The sequence below is a fragment of the Alosa pseudoharengus genome, unplaced genomic scaffold (genome assembly GCF_046254945.1).
Source record: "Alosa pseudoharengus isolate Yale_2024_CS ecotype anadromous, Long Island Sound unplaced genomic scaffold, YU_APseudo_1.1 YU_APseudo_1.1_scf_2, whole genome shotgun sequence".
Taxonomy (NCBI): domain Eukaryota; kingdom Metazoa; phylum Chordata; class Actinopteri; order Clupeiformes; family Clupeidae; genus Alosa; species Alosa pseudoharengus.
In genome coordinates, this window is record NW_027468663.1 from 25,936,697 (window position 1) to 25,959,781 (window position 23,085).

The 23,085-nt window shown below is 43.4% G+C and overlaps 1 protein-coding gene across 4 annotated transcripts in view; it reads left to right on the forward strand.

Annotated features, from left to right (window-relative positions):
* The first annotated feature begins 14,648 nt into the window (after positions 1–14,648).
* The window catches only part of ctnnd2b (catenin (cadherin-associated protein), delta 2b), a 55,947-nt gene continuing 47,510 nt past the window's right edge, over positions 14,649–23,085 (forward strand). For all 4 annotated transcript variants that reach the window (XM_076295893.1, XM_076295894.1, XM_076295895.1 and 1 more), the window contains exon 1: positions 14,649–14,777. In XM_076295893.1, the coding sequence (XP_076152008.1) occupies positions 14,649–14,777 (129 nt within the window). The remainder of the gene's footprint in view (positions 14,778–23,085) is intronic.

A 23,085-nucleotide genomic window follows, 5' to 3' on the forward strand; every position in this document is an offset into this window, starting at 1 on the left:
TCAAACAAGATCCAACAAAGGTTTACTGTTAATCTGTTAACTGATTGTAGTACAGCTCTGTTTCTATATATGTACAGTAGGCCTACATAGTTTGCATATTTATGCAAGATCTGTTATTTGTATTGTAATGTCTAGTATTTCTAATATTCTTTCACAAGTGGGATAGCTTTATTTATTCTATCGAAATTAAATAAAAGGATTTCAGGATTTGGGGTTAGGCGTGTTATTCTGGAGTTCAATCCAGGTGTTTGGATTGTAACATAGACAACTAAATGTTGAAAGACTAAAACACACAGGAGTCATATGTGGAGTAGTTTAAAAAAAACTGATTAAAACGGTTACATTAAGCAGCAATTTCTAAAACAAACAAAAAAAACAAACAATTAATGAAACAGGCAAACAGGTTACAATTCAGGGTGATAACTAATTTCTGTGATAATGTTTATACAATTTGTTTAGCTGTTTTCAGAGTCACTGCTGCTGTCGCTGCTCTCTAGTGTTTCAGCAGATAAATAGATAGATAGATAGATAGATAGATACTTTATTGATCCCCAGGGGAAATTCAAGGTCTCAGTAGCATACAGACATCACACACACATTCACTAACAGCAGAAGAAAGTAATTAATGGTATATAATATTAAAAAAAGCAACTAAGCAATAAGGACAGTAGAAGATAAAGAATAAATATACTAAAATACAAATTATACTAAATAACACTTAATCTAAATCAATTCTAAAAACAGTATCCACATAGTGGATGATTAATCAAGAGGCCCTTGCATTGACTGAGGCAGGGACTGAGTATGATTCTCTGTGCATAAGGTAAGGTAAGGTGCTCTGTGTGAGTGAGTGTCATGGTGATGGTGCAAATGAGTAAGTCCAACAGTGCAACAGTGCAAGAATAAAGTCTAGAGACCAGCATAAAATAAGTATGGACATATCAGCGAGTAGGCAAGGTAATATAAGAAAACTATAGAAAAAACGATCTATCTATATATATATATATATATATATATATATATATATATAACTATATTAAGAAAAGGTATAAGTGTGGCCACAATTTGGCTGTGGCATGGAGGGAGGGGTTATGCATATGTGCTAATATAGCACGCAAACAGTGAGGCAGTAAGACAGTGGTAAAAAGTGGCTAGTGGACAGAAAGTATCCAAACATGGAGGGGGTGGAGAGGCAGACAGACTATGCGGAGAAGTCTCTCCTCTTCCAGGTGAAGCATTGAACAGTTCAATGGCCCTGGGGACAAATGACTTCCTTGTCTGTCTGTTGTGCAAGGCAGTGAGCAAAGTCTCCAAATGATCAGGCTCTTCTGCTTTATAATAGTGCTGTGGAGTGGATGACACTCATTGTCCAAGATGTTGATCAGTTTGTTCAGGGTCCTTTTGTCAGATATTGAAGTGATGCACTCCAGTTTAGCTCCTACTACAGAGCCAGCTTTACCAGCCTGTCAAGTCGCCCCGCATCCTTCTTCTTTGTGCTTCCTCCCCAGCATACCACTGCATAGAAGAGGACGCTGGCAACAACAGACTGGTAGAACATCCTGAGGAGCTTGCTGCACACATTGAAGGACCGCAGCCTCCTCAGGAGGTACAGCCTGCTCTGCCCTTTCTTGTAGAGTGTGTTCGTGTTGGCTGACCAGTCCACTTTATTGTCCAGGTGGGGACCCACATGCTTGTAGGTGCTTACCACCTCCACATTGATCCCATTAATGGAGACTGGTAGCAGAGTGGGCTTAGACCTGCGGCAATCCACCACCATCTCCTTGGTCTTTGAAGTGTTGAGTTGGAGATGATTTGGTTTGCACCATTGCACAAAGTCCTCCACCAGGCTCCTGTACTCCTTCTCCTACTCGTTCCTGATACACCCCACAATTGTAGTATCGTCAGAAAACTTCTGTATGTGCCATGACTCTGTGTTGTAGCAGAAGTCAGATGTGTACAGGGTGAACATGACTGGTCAGGTAATCTGTAATCCAGGTTACCAGGTGAGCATCCACACCCATCTGCAAGAGCTTGCCTCCTAGTCTGAGGGGTTGGATGGTGTTAAAAGCACTTGAGGAATCAAGTGATGTCGATGTCTTTCACAGTGTTGGAACTTGTCCGAGGCGTAGACTCCAAGTTAAAGATGTGCTTCAGTGGTTTCCCCAGTTCAGCAGCACAGGCCTTGAGTAGCCTTGGACACAGTCTGTCAGGCTCCGCTGCCTTCTTGGGGCGAAGTTTCTTTAGTTGAACTCTTACTTGATCTGCTGTGATGATGGGGGATGTGGGGAGGGGGAGGGGTGCATCTGGGATTTGTGTGTCTGATTGCTGTTGACTGAAGTCGTTGTCACCTCATTGTTCGTGATCGCCATTTGGGGGAGGGGTGCAATATCCAGTGATGGTGGGGGTACGATAGCCTGTGATGGTGGAGGTGAGTGTTGCACTGGTATTGAGGGGGTGTGGGGGTGGGGGCTGGGGGATGACCACCTCCATGATGTCCCTGTCAAGGCTGCCATGGTCGTGGACACCTCAACAGGCACAGGCAAGGAGGCGTCAGGTGGGGGCAGGGCATGAGGTGATGGTGGCTTAGGTCGTTGGGTGTCACCGGGATACAGAGCTGGAGAGACTGGGAGGTGGGGGGTAGGGCAGGCACGCAAACAAGAGCAGTGTCTGAGTCAGCAGGGGGTGGTGGACAGACCACTGCCATTGGAGCTGGAGCAAGGCAGTCAAACCTGTTGTAGAAGTGGTTCAGCTGGTTCGCCCTGTCCAGGTCCCCCTCCACAGAGCTGCTGCTCTTCTTCAGGCCAGTGATAGTCTTCATACTGTCCCATACCTCCTTCATGTTGTTTTCCTGCAACTTCTGTTCCACCTTCCTTCAGTATCCTACACTATTTGCTTGGCAACCCCTGGCAACGGCATTCTATGTAGCATGGAATTGCCCTCTTTGCACAGGAGCAGTTCTTCTGACAACCCTTAACACAACCACATGATATTGCCATGGCCATTGACACAGGCCAGGCAGGCTGTGTAGATGGAATTGGAACTGCAACTGCTTGGCCCTCATCCAGAGACCATCCAAAATATCTGATTTTTTACTGCCCAAGCGATTCATCATTATTATAGTGTTCATATTAATAGCGACTTGAAAAACAACCCCAAAAAAGAAAAAGTTGGGACGTTGTGCAAAATGCAAATAAAAACTAAATGTGATAATATACAAGTCTCGTAAGACCCATATTTAGCAGCAAAAAGGAACTCTTTGCCCCAGGCACCTGTCTTGGGTCATATGTTGTTCAGCCGTGGCTGTCTTGTGTTAGATAATAGGATGTCCAAAGGAGTTGCTGTCTTGTGTTAGATAATAGGATGGAGTTGTATGTGTTTCCTTTCACTTTGAAATATGTAGGCCTTTGTGATTCCATGTGGCATAGGACGTGATCTACATACATACGTATTAAATGGACTCAAAGCTCTAGAATCCCTTACCCTGGCAAAATTACAGACACAAAAGATTGGAGGCAGAGGTATTTTTTCTGTCTTCTGTGTACCTAAATTTCCTTTCATTATCAATTTATTTATTTCACTATTTTCCTGGATCTGGTCAGGATGTTGGTAAAGTTGATAATGCCTATTATGCAACCTAAAGAGCATCTACTATATTGTCGTTGGAACCCAAGAACAAGATTAAGTTTAAATTGACCATATCCCACAAACATGTTTTAACAATTTGCCTGTTTAACTGAGAAGTGTGCATTTTTGATGTATGCAGAATACAGTGTCAGAGTGTCATCTTTGAAAATCAGAACATACTTCAAACTAATAACCAGGATGCACAAGAGCACTATTCCTCTAGAATTACATCATTTAGGAACTTTTATATCATGATGACAAGAACTGTGACTGCTCAGTAATAAATATAGCTCTTAATCTCTCTTGTCAGACTATCTGTGCGTTTAGTTCCCAGAAGCTGTTATAGTATCTGACCACACAGTATCAGACTCAAAAATAGGACTTCATGCATTTCAGCAAGCTCATCATCTGCCCTTGCCATTTGAATTTGCCACTATGGGTGCACATCACCCAGACTTGGTTGTGTTCACATCACCCAGACTGTGGGCCTGAAAGCTGGGCTTGTTTGTGTTCACATCTGTGGGCCTGAAAGCTGGGATTGGTTGTGTTCACAAGTGCGGATAGACGGACCAAAGTGGCAAGGCCTGTTCCTACCTGAGTGCCTCAGTCTGAGAGAGCTCCAGTGAAGAAGACGTGCGAAGCTGTGCTCAGCGAGCATCTGCACTTGGGCTTGTGAAATCCACTGACACATGAAACGGGAAGTGTAGGGGACAGGCAGCAGGCCTCTTGCCATATATTTATAGATTTATGGAGCAGTCCCAGCGCACTGTGTGTCATTTGTATTGACTGTCGTGCTGTTTATGTGCCACGTGGCTACATTCCACACACCTCTGGGGATGTAGGCTATTCTGCATATATGAGCTCATCACCGGTTTGATTGAGAGATGTTAAGAGATACTCTGAAAGACTATATAATGAGGAGGAAACTGTAAGGGCATTTCCCACATCATGTTTGCAGACATTTTGTGTGAACAAGCATACTCTGTGAATCCCTGGTGAACGGAAATCACTAGTGAGTGGGTGACAGGTCAGAGAGGAGAGGGAAGAGAGAGGCAGATGTAGATGAGAGATCTTAACCAGACCATTTCAATATTGAAATCAGAATGCACTGTGGGCTACTCTGTAGCTGGCCATGTCACAGTTTGGGTATGTCAGTGGTGGTGACCGGCCAGAAGAGACATGACAGGACTGGATCTAGAGTTCATGCCCATTCAACTTCCCTCATGTAGACCTTTAGTGAATGATTGATGGTTTCGCCTGGTTTCGCCAGACTGAGAGTCTGGGTACTCCCCATTGGGAAATGTTTCCAACCCTAGCATCTTAATGGACGTAGACTTTGTGTTCATTTTGAACTCATTGGTCCATCCTAACAATCACATTGATCAGGGATTCCTAACATTAGTTCACCTAACCTTTACAAACTGATAATAACAGCATCAGCAGTCAGGAAACAATTTATCTACCTTTGCTGCATTAATTTACACATTCTTACGACTGCAGTGTTTGCGGGCGTCACTACTACTGTACCACTGCCATTTTGAAACTAACATCCAGGCTAGGCTACATGCTTGAGCCCATCGCTTAAAAAAGCACATCAGCTGCCATTAGCGGTCTGTGTGCCTGTCCTGAGCCATGCTGAAAATGGGGCTTCCTCTACTCTATGTCATGGCAATAGGCAGAGGTGGTCTCCATTTATTTTACAAATATGCCACAGGAACAGGGGAGACCTCTGTGTTGGAAAGAAACTGTAATTTTAGAGTTGTCACAAAAGGGAATAGCTGTATTTGCACTCCTACACAGTCTATGTGGGTACAGTGGATGACACTGTCTGCAAACAGTGTAAGCACTGCTTTGGAAACATATGATTACACCGTAAAAAAGGAAATTGGGAACAGCACAACTTTTTACAATCAAACGTTTTTTTTCCCCTTTTTGCCTTCTGTTATCCAGCCTGTATTTGGCAAGTGGCCGCTGTTAAGGTGTTCCACTGGCGCCTCGTCAGAGTGGCCCGGATAGATATTGATCCCTGGCTCGGCTCTGACTGGGCTGCAGAGCAGGGTGTGTGCCGTAGTGACTGTGAATGAGATGAGATCTTCAAAGGCCCTGCCCTCTGGAGGCTTGTGTCGTCCCCCTGTGGAGGTGGGGGTCTCCTGCTGCCCTGCTATTAACTGACCAGCAGGGGTCCTCCCGGCTGCCGCACCGCAAGCCAATTACCCGCAGGCGAGGCGTGTCGGCGAACTCATTTCCTCGTCCACAAACACATCCCATTCCGACTTCCTGAAATAGTCTGGAATGATGTGTGTGTGTGTGTGTGTGTGTGTGTGTGTGTGTGTGTGTGTGTGTGTGCCAGTGAGGTCCTGCAAACATCTCTGTCGCTGGTAAACAACATGGATTCCTTGCATTCATCACTGCGCCTCCCGCGTGTGCTTATGGCCGCGTAATGGGTTTGTGGATATCCTGCGAGTGCATGCGTCATTACTCAGCGTTGGCCAGCGGATTCGCGCACTGTCACATGTACGCGGTCACGATCTGATGCCAGGTCTCAGGGCGGTCGCGCCGCGGTGGGTGCACGCGTGCTGGTCGGGACACTTGTGCCATGGTCCTCTGAGCAGCATGTTAGTGTGCTTTAATGAGTCCCACCCCTCTGGACGCTGGTCCATTCATCTGCTCCCAGGTCAGTAGTTATGCAGTGCGGAGGGAAGGGCTGACCCCTCAACTGTTCTGTCTGTGGGAATGAAGGCCCTAGCTGGACATGCATACAGGTGTCCTGCTCATGCCATGCCTCCTCCCTTAGCTCTGTAGATTAACACAACCACATGTCCAACTACTACACACACTCTTTCTCCCTCCCATTTTTCCGGTGATTAGGTGACTGGTATCGTTGTGATGTCTTGGCCTCCTACAATAGATTGGAATATTGTGCCTGTGGTCACACATGGTGTGTGTGTGTGTGTGTTTGCATGAGTATTTTTTATTTTTTTGCATTCGCATGAATTTTACACAGGCAGTGGGCCTTCAAAGGATGTCCTGGTATCCACCAGAAAGGCCTTATTCCCTCACACAGAGTCGCTGGAGAGTGGGTAAGAGAGAGGCCTCATAGGCAGCCGGCCCGTGTGATCGCAGCAAGCCTCTGATAATGACTCTTTATCATCCGTGTCATGCTCCGCTCTCCCTCCAGCGCGTTATTCCTGCAGCTCTTTAATTGCGTTCGGCTCAGACCGCTATCTCTGAGCCCCTGACATTTGGGTTGCATGGCACAACTTTATCAACTTTCTACAGCATGACTTTGGCCTTGGCCAAGATGCTGTGGCCCCTCCTGTCCTTTTTATATAGAAAGGTGAGTGAGTAGAGATCCTGATTTTCTTACATTAATTGACAGTCACTCACAAATAATAATAATTCAAAATAATTAATGTATGCAAAGCAGAAGACTATGCTTAGTTGACTCCCATGTCTGTGTGTTCTCAGTAGTGTTGGACTAGGATACTCTACAGTATAGTTGTAGACCTATTGGTCATGGAATGTATGTATAGAGTTTATTCAGTATATAAGTATATATACTCTTTTGATCCCGTGAGGGAAATTTGGTCTGCATTTGCATTTATCCCAATCCGTGAATTAGTGAAACACATGCACACAGCACACAGTGTACACACAGTGAGGTGAAGCACACACTAATCCCGGCGCAGTGAGCTGCCTGCATCAACAGCGGCGCTCGGGGAGCAGTGAGGGGTTAGGTGCCTTGCTCAAGGGCACTTCAGCCGTGCCTACTGGTCGGGGTTTGAACCGGCAACCCTCCGGTTACAGGTCTGAAGTGCTAACCAGTAGGCCACGGCTGCCCAACAAAGGAAGATAACAAGTGTAAAGTGTAATTTGGGACCAAAACAACGTCAATAGGTGGCATTTGAAGAGTGGAATATGCATTTATAACTGAATAGCCCGGAGAATAGCTTCAGAGAAATTTCACTAATTTTTGATGTGCCGTTTTAGTTTACAGCGCAGGTGTAGTACACTTTGTGAGAGCCACACTGGTTGAATTATTTTCTGAGTAACATCATGGTGAAACTTTCTTATCTGGGTCTTATCGGGGGAAATGATATGACATTTCCTTAAGACTTCATTAAGCATCTTATTCTTGTAGTCTGCACACATTTATGTTGCCATTTTGTGTCAGTTTAGCTGTTGGTTGATTGAAACACACAGACAAGACTCTCCAGCACATGAATGAATAATATTGCATTTCTAGAGATCTACAGTGGTTGCTGTGTGAAAATGGTTCAACTGAAAATGACAGGGATTTATGTAATTTTAACTGACAATTAATTACACACTGTACTCCATTTAACAAGAAACCTATGAACTGACTCTGCCTTAAACAACATAAAGAACAGAACAGCTGTGGTAGTTCACTGTGTGTTGAGGTGCATCCTTGATTTGCAGAGCAAACATGCTGTGGTTGTCTCAAGGGGGTGCAGTCTATGAAAGGCATATGGCTTGAGTCTTTATAGGATGTAATTGGGATGGAAATGCAAGCTAAGGACAGATGTCCCAATTGTGTTATAGAGCTGGCAGGCACAGAGGACTAACAGGTTGTTATGGAGCACAAAAATAAGACAAAATGGTCACAATGTGGACCATGTGATTGACCCACTCCAGAAGCAAATTGCATGTGTAATGTAATTAGAGGAATTAGGCAAACTCACATTTAACAACATGGATCACAGCTACTGGCATAATTTATCAGCCTATAACACTCTGTGTGAAAGTCATATGCCAGTCCTATTCAAAAGCCTGACCTGTTGCTATCTATCTAGCACAGGAGATTGCACGTATCCTACACAACAAAGGAAGAGTTCAGATGCAAAACCCTCTGTCTGACCACTTTTTTTAATGAGCATTTTTTATCAGACTCCTATAGGCTTTTGCCTACAAATCGATATTTCAGACCAGGAAGAGAGTGGTATTTAGCAAGATTTGAAGAGAGTGGTATTTAGTGGGTTTTGAAGCTAAATGATTTGATTGACATATACTGTGTGTGGAGAGCATTCACTCACCATCGTTATCTCATGTATCACAGGCTTTTGCATCTGAACTCTTCAGATATTGTTGGGCATGGACCTGATGGACCACATATACCTGATTTCACCTTTAAATGTGCAGATGTGCAGTAGGTCTATATATACAGTATGTATATGTGCAGTAGGTCTATGTGGGTAGGTCTATGTAAATACATGCAAAATGTGACTGATGCCACTTCCAGGTGTGTTTTTCGTGTATTACCAACCAAGAACAAAAAGAGAAAAGCCTAGCCTGACAATTCAGTATTCTCTTTTGGTCTTACTGGTGGATTAATGGAGAAACCAGAAACAGTATGTCAAATTGAGGTGTGTTGCAGTTGGAAAAGGACTGCCGTTTTGTAATGATCTGTAACTCTGGAGCAAGAATGTATGGCAACATGTATAATCTGTGCACGCTCTCAGCAATTAGTGCTGTTCTTTAATAAAACAGAGAGAGGAGCTGGGCTGCTGCTGGTGTGCTTGTTTGAATGCTTGCTAGACTGACTGGGGCCTCATAACATTGTCGAAGGTTTAGGGAGGAAGCCTCACAGTGACTGGGGAGGTGCTGAACTGTCTTGTTGGATTGATGTCTCCATGGATACAGTATATCTGCCTGCTGGCTCAGTAGCCGGGTCCTAAAGTAGGGCTGGATGATTTAAGGAGAGTGTTTAATTGCAGTTTTTCTGACAGATATTTTGATTGTGATTTGATTTGCAATATTTTTGAAAGTCTTTCTTCAGTTCAATATTAGCTGCATAATAGATTAAAAATGACTGCGTACAGTCGTTTGATTACTCTTGTCCTGTTGGCCAAGACCAGCACTTCTAGCTTTTTTGCTGTACATTCATCATACTGATGCCTGTGGTGCTTTTTCAAATGTGGCTACATGTTCGTTGTGTTGCCTCAGGAGGAAGCAACTGCTCAACAATAGGTTTAACACAGTATCATTGTTTGTGTGTTTGTATCACTTCTGGTAATCCCAAAATACTCTCAAATAATCATAGTCGCAAGCTGTGCGGATAATTGCAGCCTTTTCAATGTGCTAATTGCATTAGTTGAAATTGTGATTTCGATTAAAATATCGATTAATCATTCAGCCCTATCCTAAAACAAAATAAGGAGAACAAACACAGGCTCTTGAATTTCACAAGCAACAGTGCATTCAGCAACCACAGCTTTAAGCAATTTCTTACTGGAATTTCTGCAAGGTTTAGCTGAAGCAAAATGTATTAGGTGTTAGCCATTAGGATAATATCACCCTCCAGCTGCTTGTATGAAATAGTGTTATTTTTCATGAACCAAATGGAAATACTTCACAATTGCTTTGCGCTGTAGAGCTGTGCACAGGGCATCTCCTCTCTGGCCTGTTAAATGAACACTGGGTAGCGGAATAACATTTACATGGCTAATATTACGGACTCTGAGCTCTGGAGTTCAGTTTCTATGGTTACTGTTGCTCTAATGCCAGCTCCACTGAAACAGCAGAGCTGACTCTTTTTGTACACAGTCACATTGCTAATGATGCTTTCGATGTTGTGTGTGCATGTGTATGTACGGTCCGTATGGATTTTAACTCATCAGCACTTGCCATCATTAATACCAAATCCTAGGTGGCTGCCTGAGTGCTGGTGTTGTTTGGGTAAAAGTTTGCCCACTCGGCATTGTAGTTTTGTGTGAAGGAACACTGTCTGGAGAGTCAAATAGTTCAGCATTATTTGCACTACATAGTTCTTGTTGTTGAGGCACCTGCCTCTTTGGTGACTTCACACCCTGACCAGCCTTCAATAACAAACTACAGCCCAGTGGACTGAGACTTCATTAATATAAATCCATTAAATGTAACGTGCCAACATAATGACTTAAGGCTAGACGTATCCCCACAGGGTAGCGCCAATGCCAGTCAGCATTGTGCTTCCTTTTAATTAAACAACAAGGGAACCTAGGCATCCAAGCATACTCAAGCAGAGATGTGTGGTCAGTGCACTCACACATGCAAATAAACACAGACACACAGAAAGGCACAGATAAAAGTGCACCACTACACAGGCACGATAACACACACACACAAACACACACACACACACACACACACACAGAGAGAGAGAGAGAGAGAGACTAAATTATAAACCATCCAAAAGTGTCTGATGCTGACTGCAGCATGCTGCAGTATGCAGGATGCATCCAGTCGGTATCACAAAGGGCTTTATACAAAAACAGGTGCCAAGATGGCTGTTAGTCACACATCTTTATAATATAAACATACACATACATATATACATGTATATACGTGTGTATGTATGTATGTATGTATGTATGTATGTATGTATGTATGTATGTATGTATTAATGTATTTATTTACTGTAGTATAGTATCAATTTCCAGAATCAGAAAGCACAAAGGAGTCAGAAGAAGGAATCCCAGAGACAGTATAATCCATCTAAACTCTGGTACTATACACCAACAGCTGGTGCCATTATTAGTTAAGCTGCTATGAAGCAGTCTATCCTAATGATCTCACTTAACTGATCTCACAGCTGATTTGACCTAGAAAAGACCATGCATTTTCACTCCCTCTCTCTCTCTCTCTCTCTCTCTCTCTCTTTCTCTTCAATCTCTTTCTCTCTGTCTCTCTCTCTCTCTGTCTGTTTGTCTTGTATCTCTCGCCCACATCGAGGCTCCCAACCCCCCCTCCCACACTCCACCTCATTCTTCTCATTCCCTGCCTCTCACTTTCCCCATCACAAGTGAGATGAACAATGACGCTGTTTTGTCCAGAGATGAGCGTCCAGAGGTCACACTTCATGCCCTCATGCACCCCCCCCCCCCCCCACTCTACAGCTCAGCTCTGGGTTGCGTGAAATGAGTGCTGCTGCCTCTGGCCAGGGTCCTGAAGCTTTAACCACTTAGAGCCACAAGAGTAGACACACACACACAGACACACACACACACACACACAGGTACATACACACAAACACAGGCACAAACATAAATACACGCTGTCCAAACTCAGCGTGTGAGCAGCCATTTTCTCCCCGCTATAGCTCTGTATGTGGAATCCAACATTGTTGAAATCAAAAGTAGCAGGGGCTAGCAGTCTCTTGTCTGGACAACTGTAAACAACTGGACGGTACGTCCAGTGCTTTAGTACTCCCAAAGCTTTGCTTCTGAAACCACAACAGCAAGCAGAATTCAGCAGTCGACAACAGAGTTGAAGTCTACTGCACTAGGAGATGACAATAAAATAGGCATGCACACCCCGTGTAAGAGTCAAGCACTGTAAGAGGGACGTACACGCGGAAGTAGGTCAGGAGAGAGAGAGAGAAAGAGAGAGAGAGAGAGAGAGAGAGAGAGAGAGAGGCGACCACGTGAAGCCGTGCGAGCATGACAGAGAGGAGGGGAGGCCGAGAGAGAGGGACGGAAAAAGAAAGATGTACAGTGAGTGACTGACAGAGAGAAAGAGAGAGAGAGGTTAAACGTGTTTTCCGTTGGTGTTGTCCATTTTTCCTAGTATAAGAACCTCTGTGAGTGTCACAATGAATGATGTTGTGGCACCTGATGACACTATGTGAGTCTAATATGAGTCATCACAAGAGGACACAGCAATCACTATGTCTCATTAACAAGTATAAGCACAATCAGCCATGGTTTCACACACAATCCACACACTTTCAGCCACTTGTATGATACAGTGCCTTATTATACGGCTCTTCACAATGCAAGTAGAATGCTCCATTGACTTGAATGAGATTTCCGAAAGTTCTAGCGGTCATTATTTCTTGGGAAAGGACCTCTGAAAACAAGAATGACCGCTGTCAATGGCAACGGAGTTTGCGCTTGGAACTTCATTCAAAAGTGAAAGCAGACGGTTGATCAGCTGTGTTCTAAAGAATGTTTGATTCAAGTTCAGCGTGTGTTGCGAACTATTTGTTTCTCAGCAAAAGCCACAACCAAACGGTAACAAATAAGTGTAAAGAGACATATCAGAGGTTACACCTCTGCTAAAGAAAAGTACACTTAATCCAACTGAGGTGAAGAACTACAGACCTGTCTCCCTTCTTCCTTTCTTGTCAAAGGTTTTGGAGAAAGTGGTCTTCAAGCAAGTTTGTGACTTTCTTCATCAGAATAATCTACTAGACCCTATGCAGTCTGGTTTCAAGAGTGGTCATTCTACTGAAACTGCTCTTCTGTCTGTGACTGAAGCATTGAGAGTAGCTAAGTCCTCTGCTCAGTCATCAGTATTAATTCTACTAGATTTATCTGCAGCCTTTGATACTGTTAACCATGACATTCTCCTATCTATACTATCTGAACTGGGAATTTCTGGAAAAGCTCTTGACTGGTTTGAATCTTACCTTAAAGGGCGTTCTTTCAACGTGTCTTGGCAGGGACAGGTATCTAAGTCTCATGCCCTCACCACAGGTGTGCCTCAGGGATCAGTATTAGGACCCTTGCTTTTCTCTATTTACACCACTTCCTTAGGTGATACCATTCGCTCCCATGGATTTGACTATCACTGTTATGCAGACGACACTCAACTTTACCTGTCTTTCCCACCCGATGACTCTAGTGTTTCCCACCGGATTTCTGCATGCTTTAAGGATATTTCAGCCTGGATGAAAGATCGGCACCTTCAGCTTAATCTCTCAAAAACAGAGTTTTTGGTGTTTCCAGCTAAAACAGCTATTCCCCAACAGATTAACATCCAGCTTGACTCAACTTCACTGACCCCAACTAGATCGGCACGAAACTTGGGCGTTGTAATTGATGACCGACTTAACTTCTCTGAGCATATAGCTTTTATTGCAAAATCATGCCGGTTTATGCTTTACAACATTAGGAAGATCAGACCTTATCTGACACAAGATTCCACACAACTTCTTGTTCAGACCATGGTCATCTCTAAGCTGGACTATTGTAATTCACTATTAGCTGGCTTACCCGCTTGTGTAACATGATCATTACAGCTGATTCAAAATGCTGGAGCACGCCTGGTCTTCAATCAGCCAAAGAGGACACATGTAACTCCTCTCCTAGTTACTCTCCATTGGCTCCCTATAGTAGCCAGAATTAAATTTAAATCTCTCACTTTGGCCTATAGGACACTAACTAGATCTGCTCCTAGTTATTTTAATTCAATAATCAAGCCTTACATCCCCAACCGCCCACTGCGGTCTTCTGGTGAGCGTATGTTGTGTCGACCAGTCATGAAAACTGGGTCTAATTCCAGACTCTTTTCTTCAGTGGTTCCATGTTGGTGGAATGAACTGCCCAGTGCTCTCCGTTCCTGTGGTAGTTTTGGGTCGTTTAAGAGGGGTCTAAAGACATTCCTATTCAACATATACTTAGTTGTTTAAGCGCTTATGTGTTATGGTTTATATAATGTTGTTTTATTTTAATTGGGCTGTTAATTAATTTGACATTATTGTTTATTATTGATATTCTCCTTAATGTAGTCATAGCATGTTATTGTTTTTATATTATTGATTGAATTGACATTATTGTTTTATTATTGCCTTTCCCCTTTTTTACATTGCTTTTTTATTAGGCTATTGATTGAATTGATATTATTGTGTACTACAACTATTCTCCTTACTATATTTGACCTACATTTTAATCTGTTCCCTGTTCATTTTTAAATATTATTATGTTGTTTTGTATTTATATGTCGCTTTGGACAAAGGCGTCTGCTAAATCCATAACCATAACCATAACCATAACCATATCATGGAGTTTATTTTTTCGTTTTAGCAAGTAGCCGTATAATAAGCGGGATAATGTATAGAACGCCGGTAATTATGGGAAAATAAGCCCCTTCAGGGCGAAACAAGACCCCTCCGCTGGCGCGTCGGGGTCCGGTTCGCCCTGTCGGGACTTATTTTCCCCATAATGACCGGCGTTCTATACATTATCCCTTACATATTCACAATGGCACATCAACTAACTAGTGTCATCTCTCTTGCAGGAGGTATGCCAGTGCCAGACCAGCTGTCTCATCCAGAGAATTCCAACATGCTGAGCCCGGTGCTGAACGCTTCCAATGGAGACGGATCCGAGACGGAGACCACCTCCGCCATCCTGGCATCCGTCAAAGAACAGGTATCCAGCCCCACCCAGCTGCAGAGAGCCTGCTCATTATCTTACATTGGGGTTAATCAGTAATTACACTCGGAGAGATTGCCAATGTTCCCATTTAGGGAGGAATCCTCACAGACTCTTTCATTTCACTTGGAAGACATCTAAATGATTCCCTCAAGCGCAACTGGCAATTATTCCGAGTCAGAATTATCCCTCGGCAGAGCTGAGCCCAACGCAGGCTGTATGGCTGGCTGAACTGCAGGGCTCATGGATTGTGGATGTTTAGCCTGCAGCACCATAAAGTTGAATTGCTTAGTCATAGTCATGGATCATGTAATAGAGTCTGTCACCTTATTATTAGAGGGGGCAGGGAAGTGGGGGTGTCACACTGACCACAGGTGAGATACCCACAGGTAGGAATGGGTACAAAAGAATTGTTTTCTGCTGTAGAGGGTGAAGAACTTGTCTGCAAACTACGCTCATCTCTCTGTGTCAGAAATATGTGCAGATGCTTTGTGATTGAGTCTCTTAAATGCATTTGCTGCAGACATGGCTTTTGCTTTAAAAGAAAAATATGGATTGATTTGTACAGTATGTACATCAGTCTCCTTGTCTTATCTCATGGAAGCATGTTTGACTTATACGGCAAGCATGGCCTGCTTAGGTTAGCAGTTACTCTTTCATTTATCAAATCAAAGCAAAGACACAAGATCAGCGTAATGATTTATTCTGGGGTTGAGATAGTCTAATCATTCTGTTTCTAACACTATGCTTGTTTTTCTGTAACAGCCCTCCATTGGCCACGCACCAGTGCTAAATAATAGTAGCATTTCACAGGGCATCCCATGGCTATTTCAGAGTCAATTCATGGCCAAGTGGATGGGAATTGACTATGACAGTCTCCCCCACTTCCTCCTCTCAGCGCTGCTGTGCTGCAGCTCAACACTCACTCGCCACTCAGGCGCGGGACGGGCGGACGGGCAGGCGGGTAGGCGGGCGGGGAGAGAAAAGAGAGAAAAGAGACGAGCTCTCAGGGCTGGAAATCTACAACGCCAGTCCTAAAGTAGGCCACAGCCATGGACGGCCGTAGGCCAGTCTAATAGTGGGCCTATCTGAGAGGAGAGTGCTGGGGTATAAATAAAGAAAGGGTCTCCTGCCATCTCTCTTCACGATGCCTCTCAGTGGAGGACAGGACAGCACAACCAGCTTCCCACTTATTGTCTTGCTTAGAGAGGAGGCCCTGACCCTGGGTCTGTTCTATCAGCCCACTTCCGCATTCCGAAAGCACTCGCCTCTCAGCTTCGGATTATTTATTCAATACACTAAATAATTTATTGGTTTATATATTTACCACTGGTCAAGGCTGCGCAGCTTTTAGTGATTGCATAACTTGTTGCTGAATGATTGTATTTTGTAAAGATTAAGATTGCAGTTTGTATCATGATTAGCTCAGCTATGTTTTTTTGGGGTCTAATTTAAACTTCAGTTAGGTGTTGTGGTGCTACTTTGCTAACATGTCGTGTAAGTGTATGTGTTACTGTGTCCAGGTGCAGTCCACCACTAGATGGCAGTGTTCATGTTAGACACATCAGGAAGGTTTTCAGAGATGCCATATTTTTGGTTGTGCTGAACTGATATATTGTTCTGAAATTATGTATTGTTAGCCCTTTGCGCAAATGACAGCTGCCCTTCAGCTTTTAATAGAGCTCCTCATATTTAGTGAAATATTATTCATTTAGAACATCTTTTGTGAATCAAGGCAAATAACTTACCTGGTCAGCATGTGTGTGTAATCACCATGCCCTGTAATTAAGTGAGTCTACTCTACTTACTAAAACAACAGGACAAACATTAATCTTAGAGATGGATTAACCATACTGGAGACTAGCCAAGTTCCTATCATGACCCAGTCAAGCAGTCAGCCTTTAGGCAGTGGCATTTTCTCCTGGGGGCCAAGGGAAGCTTTCCCTGTGTTGCCCAACAATAGCTGTCATTTTAATTACAACATTTATTTTAATATTTTAACAGTACTGTTCATTCTTCTGCACTGCACTGTCATCTCTCATTCCTCATTTAGTAAGTCTTGTGATGAATATATTGTGAAAAACAGTATTACACACCTGTCTACCCAGGGAAGCCAGCCTGAGTTGGCAGCCCTATCACTAAGCAACGGAAAAAAAAGATCAACCAGTCAGATGAGGCTATAGTGTGATTAGCCAGCACTGTACGAAGGGCAGCCAGTTTGTATTTGGCATCCTCCAGCCTCACACCAGTCATATCATTGGATGTTATCAGTGTACATCTTGTTTTGTCTTGAGTTCACAGTTAGCAGTAATGTAAAAGGTAGAGATCTGGATTTTTTTAAATTAAACACTAGGCTACCACTTTAGCCACTAGGTAGACTTTTGAGGCAAAGAGGATTTCAGGTTTTAGGACTTTCAATGAAGAAAGTAATGTTTACTTCTCTTGTGTTGATATTTTGTTTGTCCTGATTGCCTCAGTGAATGAAGAGCCTGAAGTGTTTGATCAGTTGAGCTACACGTATGTACAATGCACAATGCCCACAATCACAATTTGACATAGATGGCTATCTCTCTCTCTGACTCAATGACATAGAGGGCTCTCTCTCTGACTGAATGACATAAGACAACCACTCAACAGAATCTGTAAGACATATTCCAGGAAATGACACTGGCAGTAGGAAAGTAGGAAAATAGGCAGTAGGAAAATACCATTAAATTACTTGAGAAGTTAAAGAAGCTAAAATAAACATATTTTCTCTTGCGAAAAACATAAATACGAATATATTAAGTAACTGATTGAGAAGTGGAACAAGGTTTTAATAACACTAAGATCACTGGTTCAGATCCACACACACACACACAACATAAATGTGATATACTATGCCCCTGTCAAACTCATTTATGTTCAGGGGCCACATACAGCCCATCTGATCTCAAGTGGGCCGGTCCAGTGAAATAATTGCAAAATAACCTTTGTCAACCCCCACTCTTCAGCTTTGTTTTTTCAGTAGGCTATGCTTTATCCTTCAGCCTACATTTGTAGCCTACATAATCACTGCTCACAAGGGATCTATATTAGATTATTACACATTTTTTTCACAGAGTCATTTAAGTGTATGCCTACGTTTGATAACCTTGAGCAATGCTTTGTTTGTTTGGCTAGGTTTGCCCAGGTTGTTTTTGTTGCCGTTTTTGGAGCCTGGGCTGTGCACAGAGATTGCGTTTTTTTCCAGGACACAGACAGCTATAGCGATTGGTTAGGTTGGTGATGTTTGCAGTGAGTGACAATGTTTAGCCTAAAAAACGTGTGACATCACTTAGAGCACCTTTAATTTGGAGTACCCTGGCAAGAGATATTGATAAAACGTGTCTAAGGCCACCGACGCAAATTCTGCTTGTATCGGAATCACATTGCAAGTCAATTATCTCAAGTTGGATGTCAGTGGGCATATCAGAAGCCTTGACTGTAAATAGCGAGCGAAAAAAGGCAAATTCGTTCTCAAGTTCACTGAAAACCTGAAATCTTCGCTCGAACTCCTGCAGCAATTCTGTTATCCTGTCTTTGTATTGATCCAAATCAGCATTATGTCCGGTCGCACGCATAGCTGTGAGACATGGGAAATGAGAGGTGTCACCGATAGCTGAAAATTCACAACTCCTCACTGGAATGGGCTAGAGATTTACTCTTTTTTTGACATCCTCATAAATCTATTCTCTGCAAAATTGGGGCCGGATTAAACCTTCTAACGGGCCGCATCTGGCCCGCGGGCCGTATGTTTGACACCCCTGATACAGTCTCTTTGAATCTGCTAAATTAATAAATGTAATCGAAAGGATATTTAAGTTTAAGTCGATTCCTTTAACTTATTATTAACTTAATATTACTAGGTTTTTATTAAAACAGCATTTCAAAGTGAAAATTACTTCAGTTCATAATGGGTTGGAATTGAAAGGAAGGCTGTTGGAATTTTTTTTAATGTTGTATGTAACCCATGTGAATATGTTCGCAACTATCATTTGCTGGGACATTTACAGTTCAACTACCCTTACTCATGACTCATGAGTAGGCTAACTCAAGAATTATTCCTTTAATTCCTGACAGTGTTAATTTTGTATGAGTTGGCAAACGGCAGCATATTTCGTCTAGGTGACAGACATTACAGTCAATTTAACCATACAGGTTATTAAAGAGAGATTCCAATAGCCTCCAGTGATGTATTCATAGTGTAGGCAATAAGCCTAATATTCATGCAATATGTTGTGTGATGGGTGGAGACACTGGAGCTCAGAATGTGTCCTGCAGGGTTAGGACGTAGGCCATTGACCCAGAGGGGATTGTTAGTGTCAGAGATTCAGATCCTTTGGGTTTTTTTTTAACATGGTTCAGTATTTGTTTTTGTTTTTTGAGTTTTTGCACAGACCTACTGCGTGCTAGTTTATGAAACAGATTTAATATATTCTCTATAAAAAGTATTCTTCAGTTAATAAGTTCACAGAGATAAGCATTTTATTGAATATATTTCAGTGGCAGGTCACAGTGCTAAACCCTCGTTTATTGGTAGATCTTAATTAACATTAATGTGACATTAAAGGAGAACACCGGTCTAACTACAACAATGGGTTTAATTTTGAACCATGAATCATGAATTTTTACTCGTCAGTCGGTGTGCAGTTTTGGGTAAAACTGGAATATGCATTTACAACTGAATAGCATATAGCAAAGCCTTTGGGGGCAACTTGCCTACATCAAAGTAAATTGCTCTTTTAATTTAGCTCAAAACATACATGTCTATGCTCATATGGAGAGGATCTCTGCAGACAAACTGAAGACATCGATTGACATAATTTTGGTCCCAAGCTAAAATGTACACTCTTTATCTTCCAAAGATAGACCCTAGGTTGTTGTTAGACTGGAGGTTGAACTGAAATGCGTACACATGAGATGACTCAAAATATTTGCACTTGATCCGACTGTCAGTCATCTTGTGGCTTTGGTGCTCTACTCTGCTCCAGCAGTGGGCTATACTGTATGCCACGGAAGGCTCTCTAGCCAGCTCATATATTTGCGGTGGAGTGTCAGCTGTGTTGTAGCGGCATCTTCTGTTATATTCTGTTCCTTCCATGTTCACTCAGACACTGAATATCTTGTTTATGCCCAACAGGGCAACTCTTTATTCAACTTTGACACACGCATAAATCCCGCAGCATCTTAACATGCTCATTCCCTATAGGTGCAACACCCAACTGGGACTGTGTAAACAGGTAAAACAATAGCTACGACACAGCTGACAATCCAACAAAAAATATATCAACTGGCTATAAGAGTTGGCTACAACTGGCTACAACATTTTCAGAATGTTGAAAATAATAGGCTATGCTTAAAGTTTCCTAAAGGAACTTAAAGGATCTTAAAGGAAACTTTTAAGGCATGCCAAAGTGACATTTTGTCATCAAATGCGCTGTTTAGAAAAAAGGAAATGTCAGTGTCCCTCCATGGGGCATCATTAGGCATTTAGACCAGAAGACTGCTGTTAGGAGCTGAACCGGCAAATTCTCATCTTCTGTCCCTCGGCCATTTATTCTGCTCCCTTAATTGGTCTAACAGGCTTTTCTTTGTGAAATCTCAGCCACCAAAACACTATTGATACATGCATAGAGGCCTACATAAATCAGAAACCATGAAGACTATTGATATACGCAAAATCTCCTTTTTCTTTAGTTCCAGTACTGTGTTAGCTGGGCAGAAGCCTATTGCTTGTGTTTGTTTTGTCTCTTCAGTAGGCAGGATACACTACTTGTGTAGCATCTGCGTGTATTCTGAGATGTCCATGTTCTGTTCCATATCATTAATGTTTTTCATCAGCCACTGGATTTCTCCCATGCATGGTAACAGCGTTTACGTACACTGCAAGTTGAAATTGTCTCTGTAAAAGACGAGTAAGAAGACTAGGAGTCGAGGACTTAGCATCCATGATTTGAAACCATTTGAAAGGTCAATGGTAATAAAGGGCAGTCTATTTTGACTTCAAGCCACAATTATCCCTAAGCAGCAGTATTTTTCTTCATTGTTAAATAGTGTTCCACAGATAATTGACACTGGTCTGTGGCAGAGCTTGCTATCACCGTTAAATGGCTGTGAAATGCCCCATCTGGCCACTGTGGCGGCTAGTGCTTCAGGTGTTAAACATATTGTTGTGGTGTTGTCCCGAAGGTGGCTGCTGTTATTTATTTATTTGTTTGTTTGTTTGTTTGTTTTGCTGCATGTGAATGTGTGTGTATGGGGTGGGGGCCGGGGACTGGGGAGGGGATTCTGTGGCAGTGATATGATGTGGGGAGAGGGTGGATCCGGGTGGAAAAAAAGCTGACGTCATGTCACAGCAGAATGGACAGAGACAGTGAACGCTGCACGTGACTCTCTGTGTAACTCTGCCTCACTTCTCCTGCCCCCCTCTCTTCCTTTCTCTCTCTCTCTCTCTCTCTCTATCTGTCTTTCTTTATCTCTCTCTCTGTCTGTCCCTTCTCTCTTTGTCTCTTGATGTGTGTGTGTGTTTGTGTGTGTGTGTGTGTGTGTGTGTGTGTGTGTGTGTGTGTGCGTGTGTGTGTGTGTGTGTGTGTGTGTGTGTGTGTGTGTGTGTTGTGATGCACGTTATATTTAACTCTACTCTTGTGTTGCCAGTGAGAGTGTGTGGCCTGTTCCCAGCTGAATGAGCTTGCCTATAGTGTGCCACTGAGGCACAACACTCACTTAGCATCCCCTAGAGAATGGGTGCGAGAGGGGGAGAGAGACAGAGAGAGAGAGACAGAGGGAGAGAGAGAGGGGGAGAGAGAGGGGGGGAGGGAGAGAGAGAGAGGGTGAGAGACAGAAGGAGAGAGAGACAGAGAGGAGGAGGAGCAGCTAGCACAGCCAAACTGAAAGACAGGGTGCATCTATGCTCCTAACCTCCCTCCAAAAAAACAAAACACTCCTGATCCCCCCCCAGCCACTTGCCAAGCCTTTCAATGAGCCCCTCCCCCCTCACCCCTCTCTCCCTCCTCAGTGGGGTCTGGGGGGGCGCAGATGGTGTCGGGAAAGGGGAGCGAGGGGAGGGGAGGGGAGAGGAGGAGAGGGAGGGGAGGGAGCGGAGAGGAGCAGGCAGAGGAGTGATTGGAGGGCAGCGGGATTTGGCAGGCGAGCTGGTGGGAGGGACCTTTTGTGATGCAATGTTGCATAAATAATGCCAAAGGGGTTCGAAATTCTCGGTTGCCATGGCGACCTTTGTGCCTGACTGAACTGCTATTCTTCCCGGCTGGAAGGCAGTCACTACTGGCCTCGCAGTTCAGTTCCTCTAATGACTTTTTCCTAATACGACGCACAGGACATGCATGCTGCTGAAGCTTGTTGATATGTGGCAGTCTGTGGATTACTCTTTCCAACATGCATTCCCTGGAGCATGGTGCATGTGCCGGTAAAGCACATTTATTTATTTATCCTTGTCTTGCCTTTTCATGCAATGCAACAGGTGGTTCTCTTTTTTTGCTTTTACTGCTTCTTCTCCAGCAACAGAAATGGGGGAAGTTAAGTTGGGCTTTTGGGGTATTTGTCATTGTGGGTTGTTGTTTGCAGATCAAGCGTGGACTTAATGGATTATCTCTTGTGTTTTGTGAGCTTTAAGATAAAGCATTGGGATCTTTTTGGGGTGGGATTTTGTTGATTTTTACCACGTTCACTGACTTCGCTGAGTCTCCCTTCTTTGAAAGTGCTCTCCTGTTGTAGCTTGTTTTTGCTGTTGTTTTTATTTGATTTATTTAGTTTATTTGTTTTCCCCTTACATGATTATTCTAGCCAAAAAGCATAGTGTTATTTTCACTAGACCAACATATCAACAACAAACAAACAAAAATCCTCATTGACCTATTTACCCAATTACTACATTGTCTATGTAGTATGACTCAACAGGACTCAACAGGACTCCATGCAATGCAGAAAATATCCCTGTTACTATGAGATAAAACCGGTGCCACACTCTGGCCACACTGCCTGTGGTGAATTCCATCTCTATGCATTTGTTTTTTTCCCCCTTTTTTCCGGCACCCTGCAGTGTGTGTGTGTGTGTGTGTGTGTGTGTGTGTGTGTGTGCGTGTGTGTGGAGCTTTCTTCTGCACGCTGAATGGCCGTTTATGTAGCCCTCCTCTGGGCTTGGGCCCAGAATAGCAGGTGATGCGCTTGGGAGCAGCCCCCTTCGCTTGGGCCGCTCCAGGGAGGACCACTGACCTTGTGGCTAAGTGAACTCATTTCAGTCTTGTCTCAAAGAAAGAGGCAGCTTCGC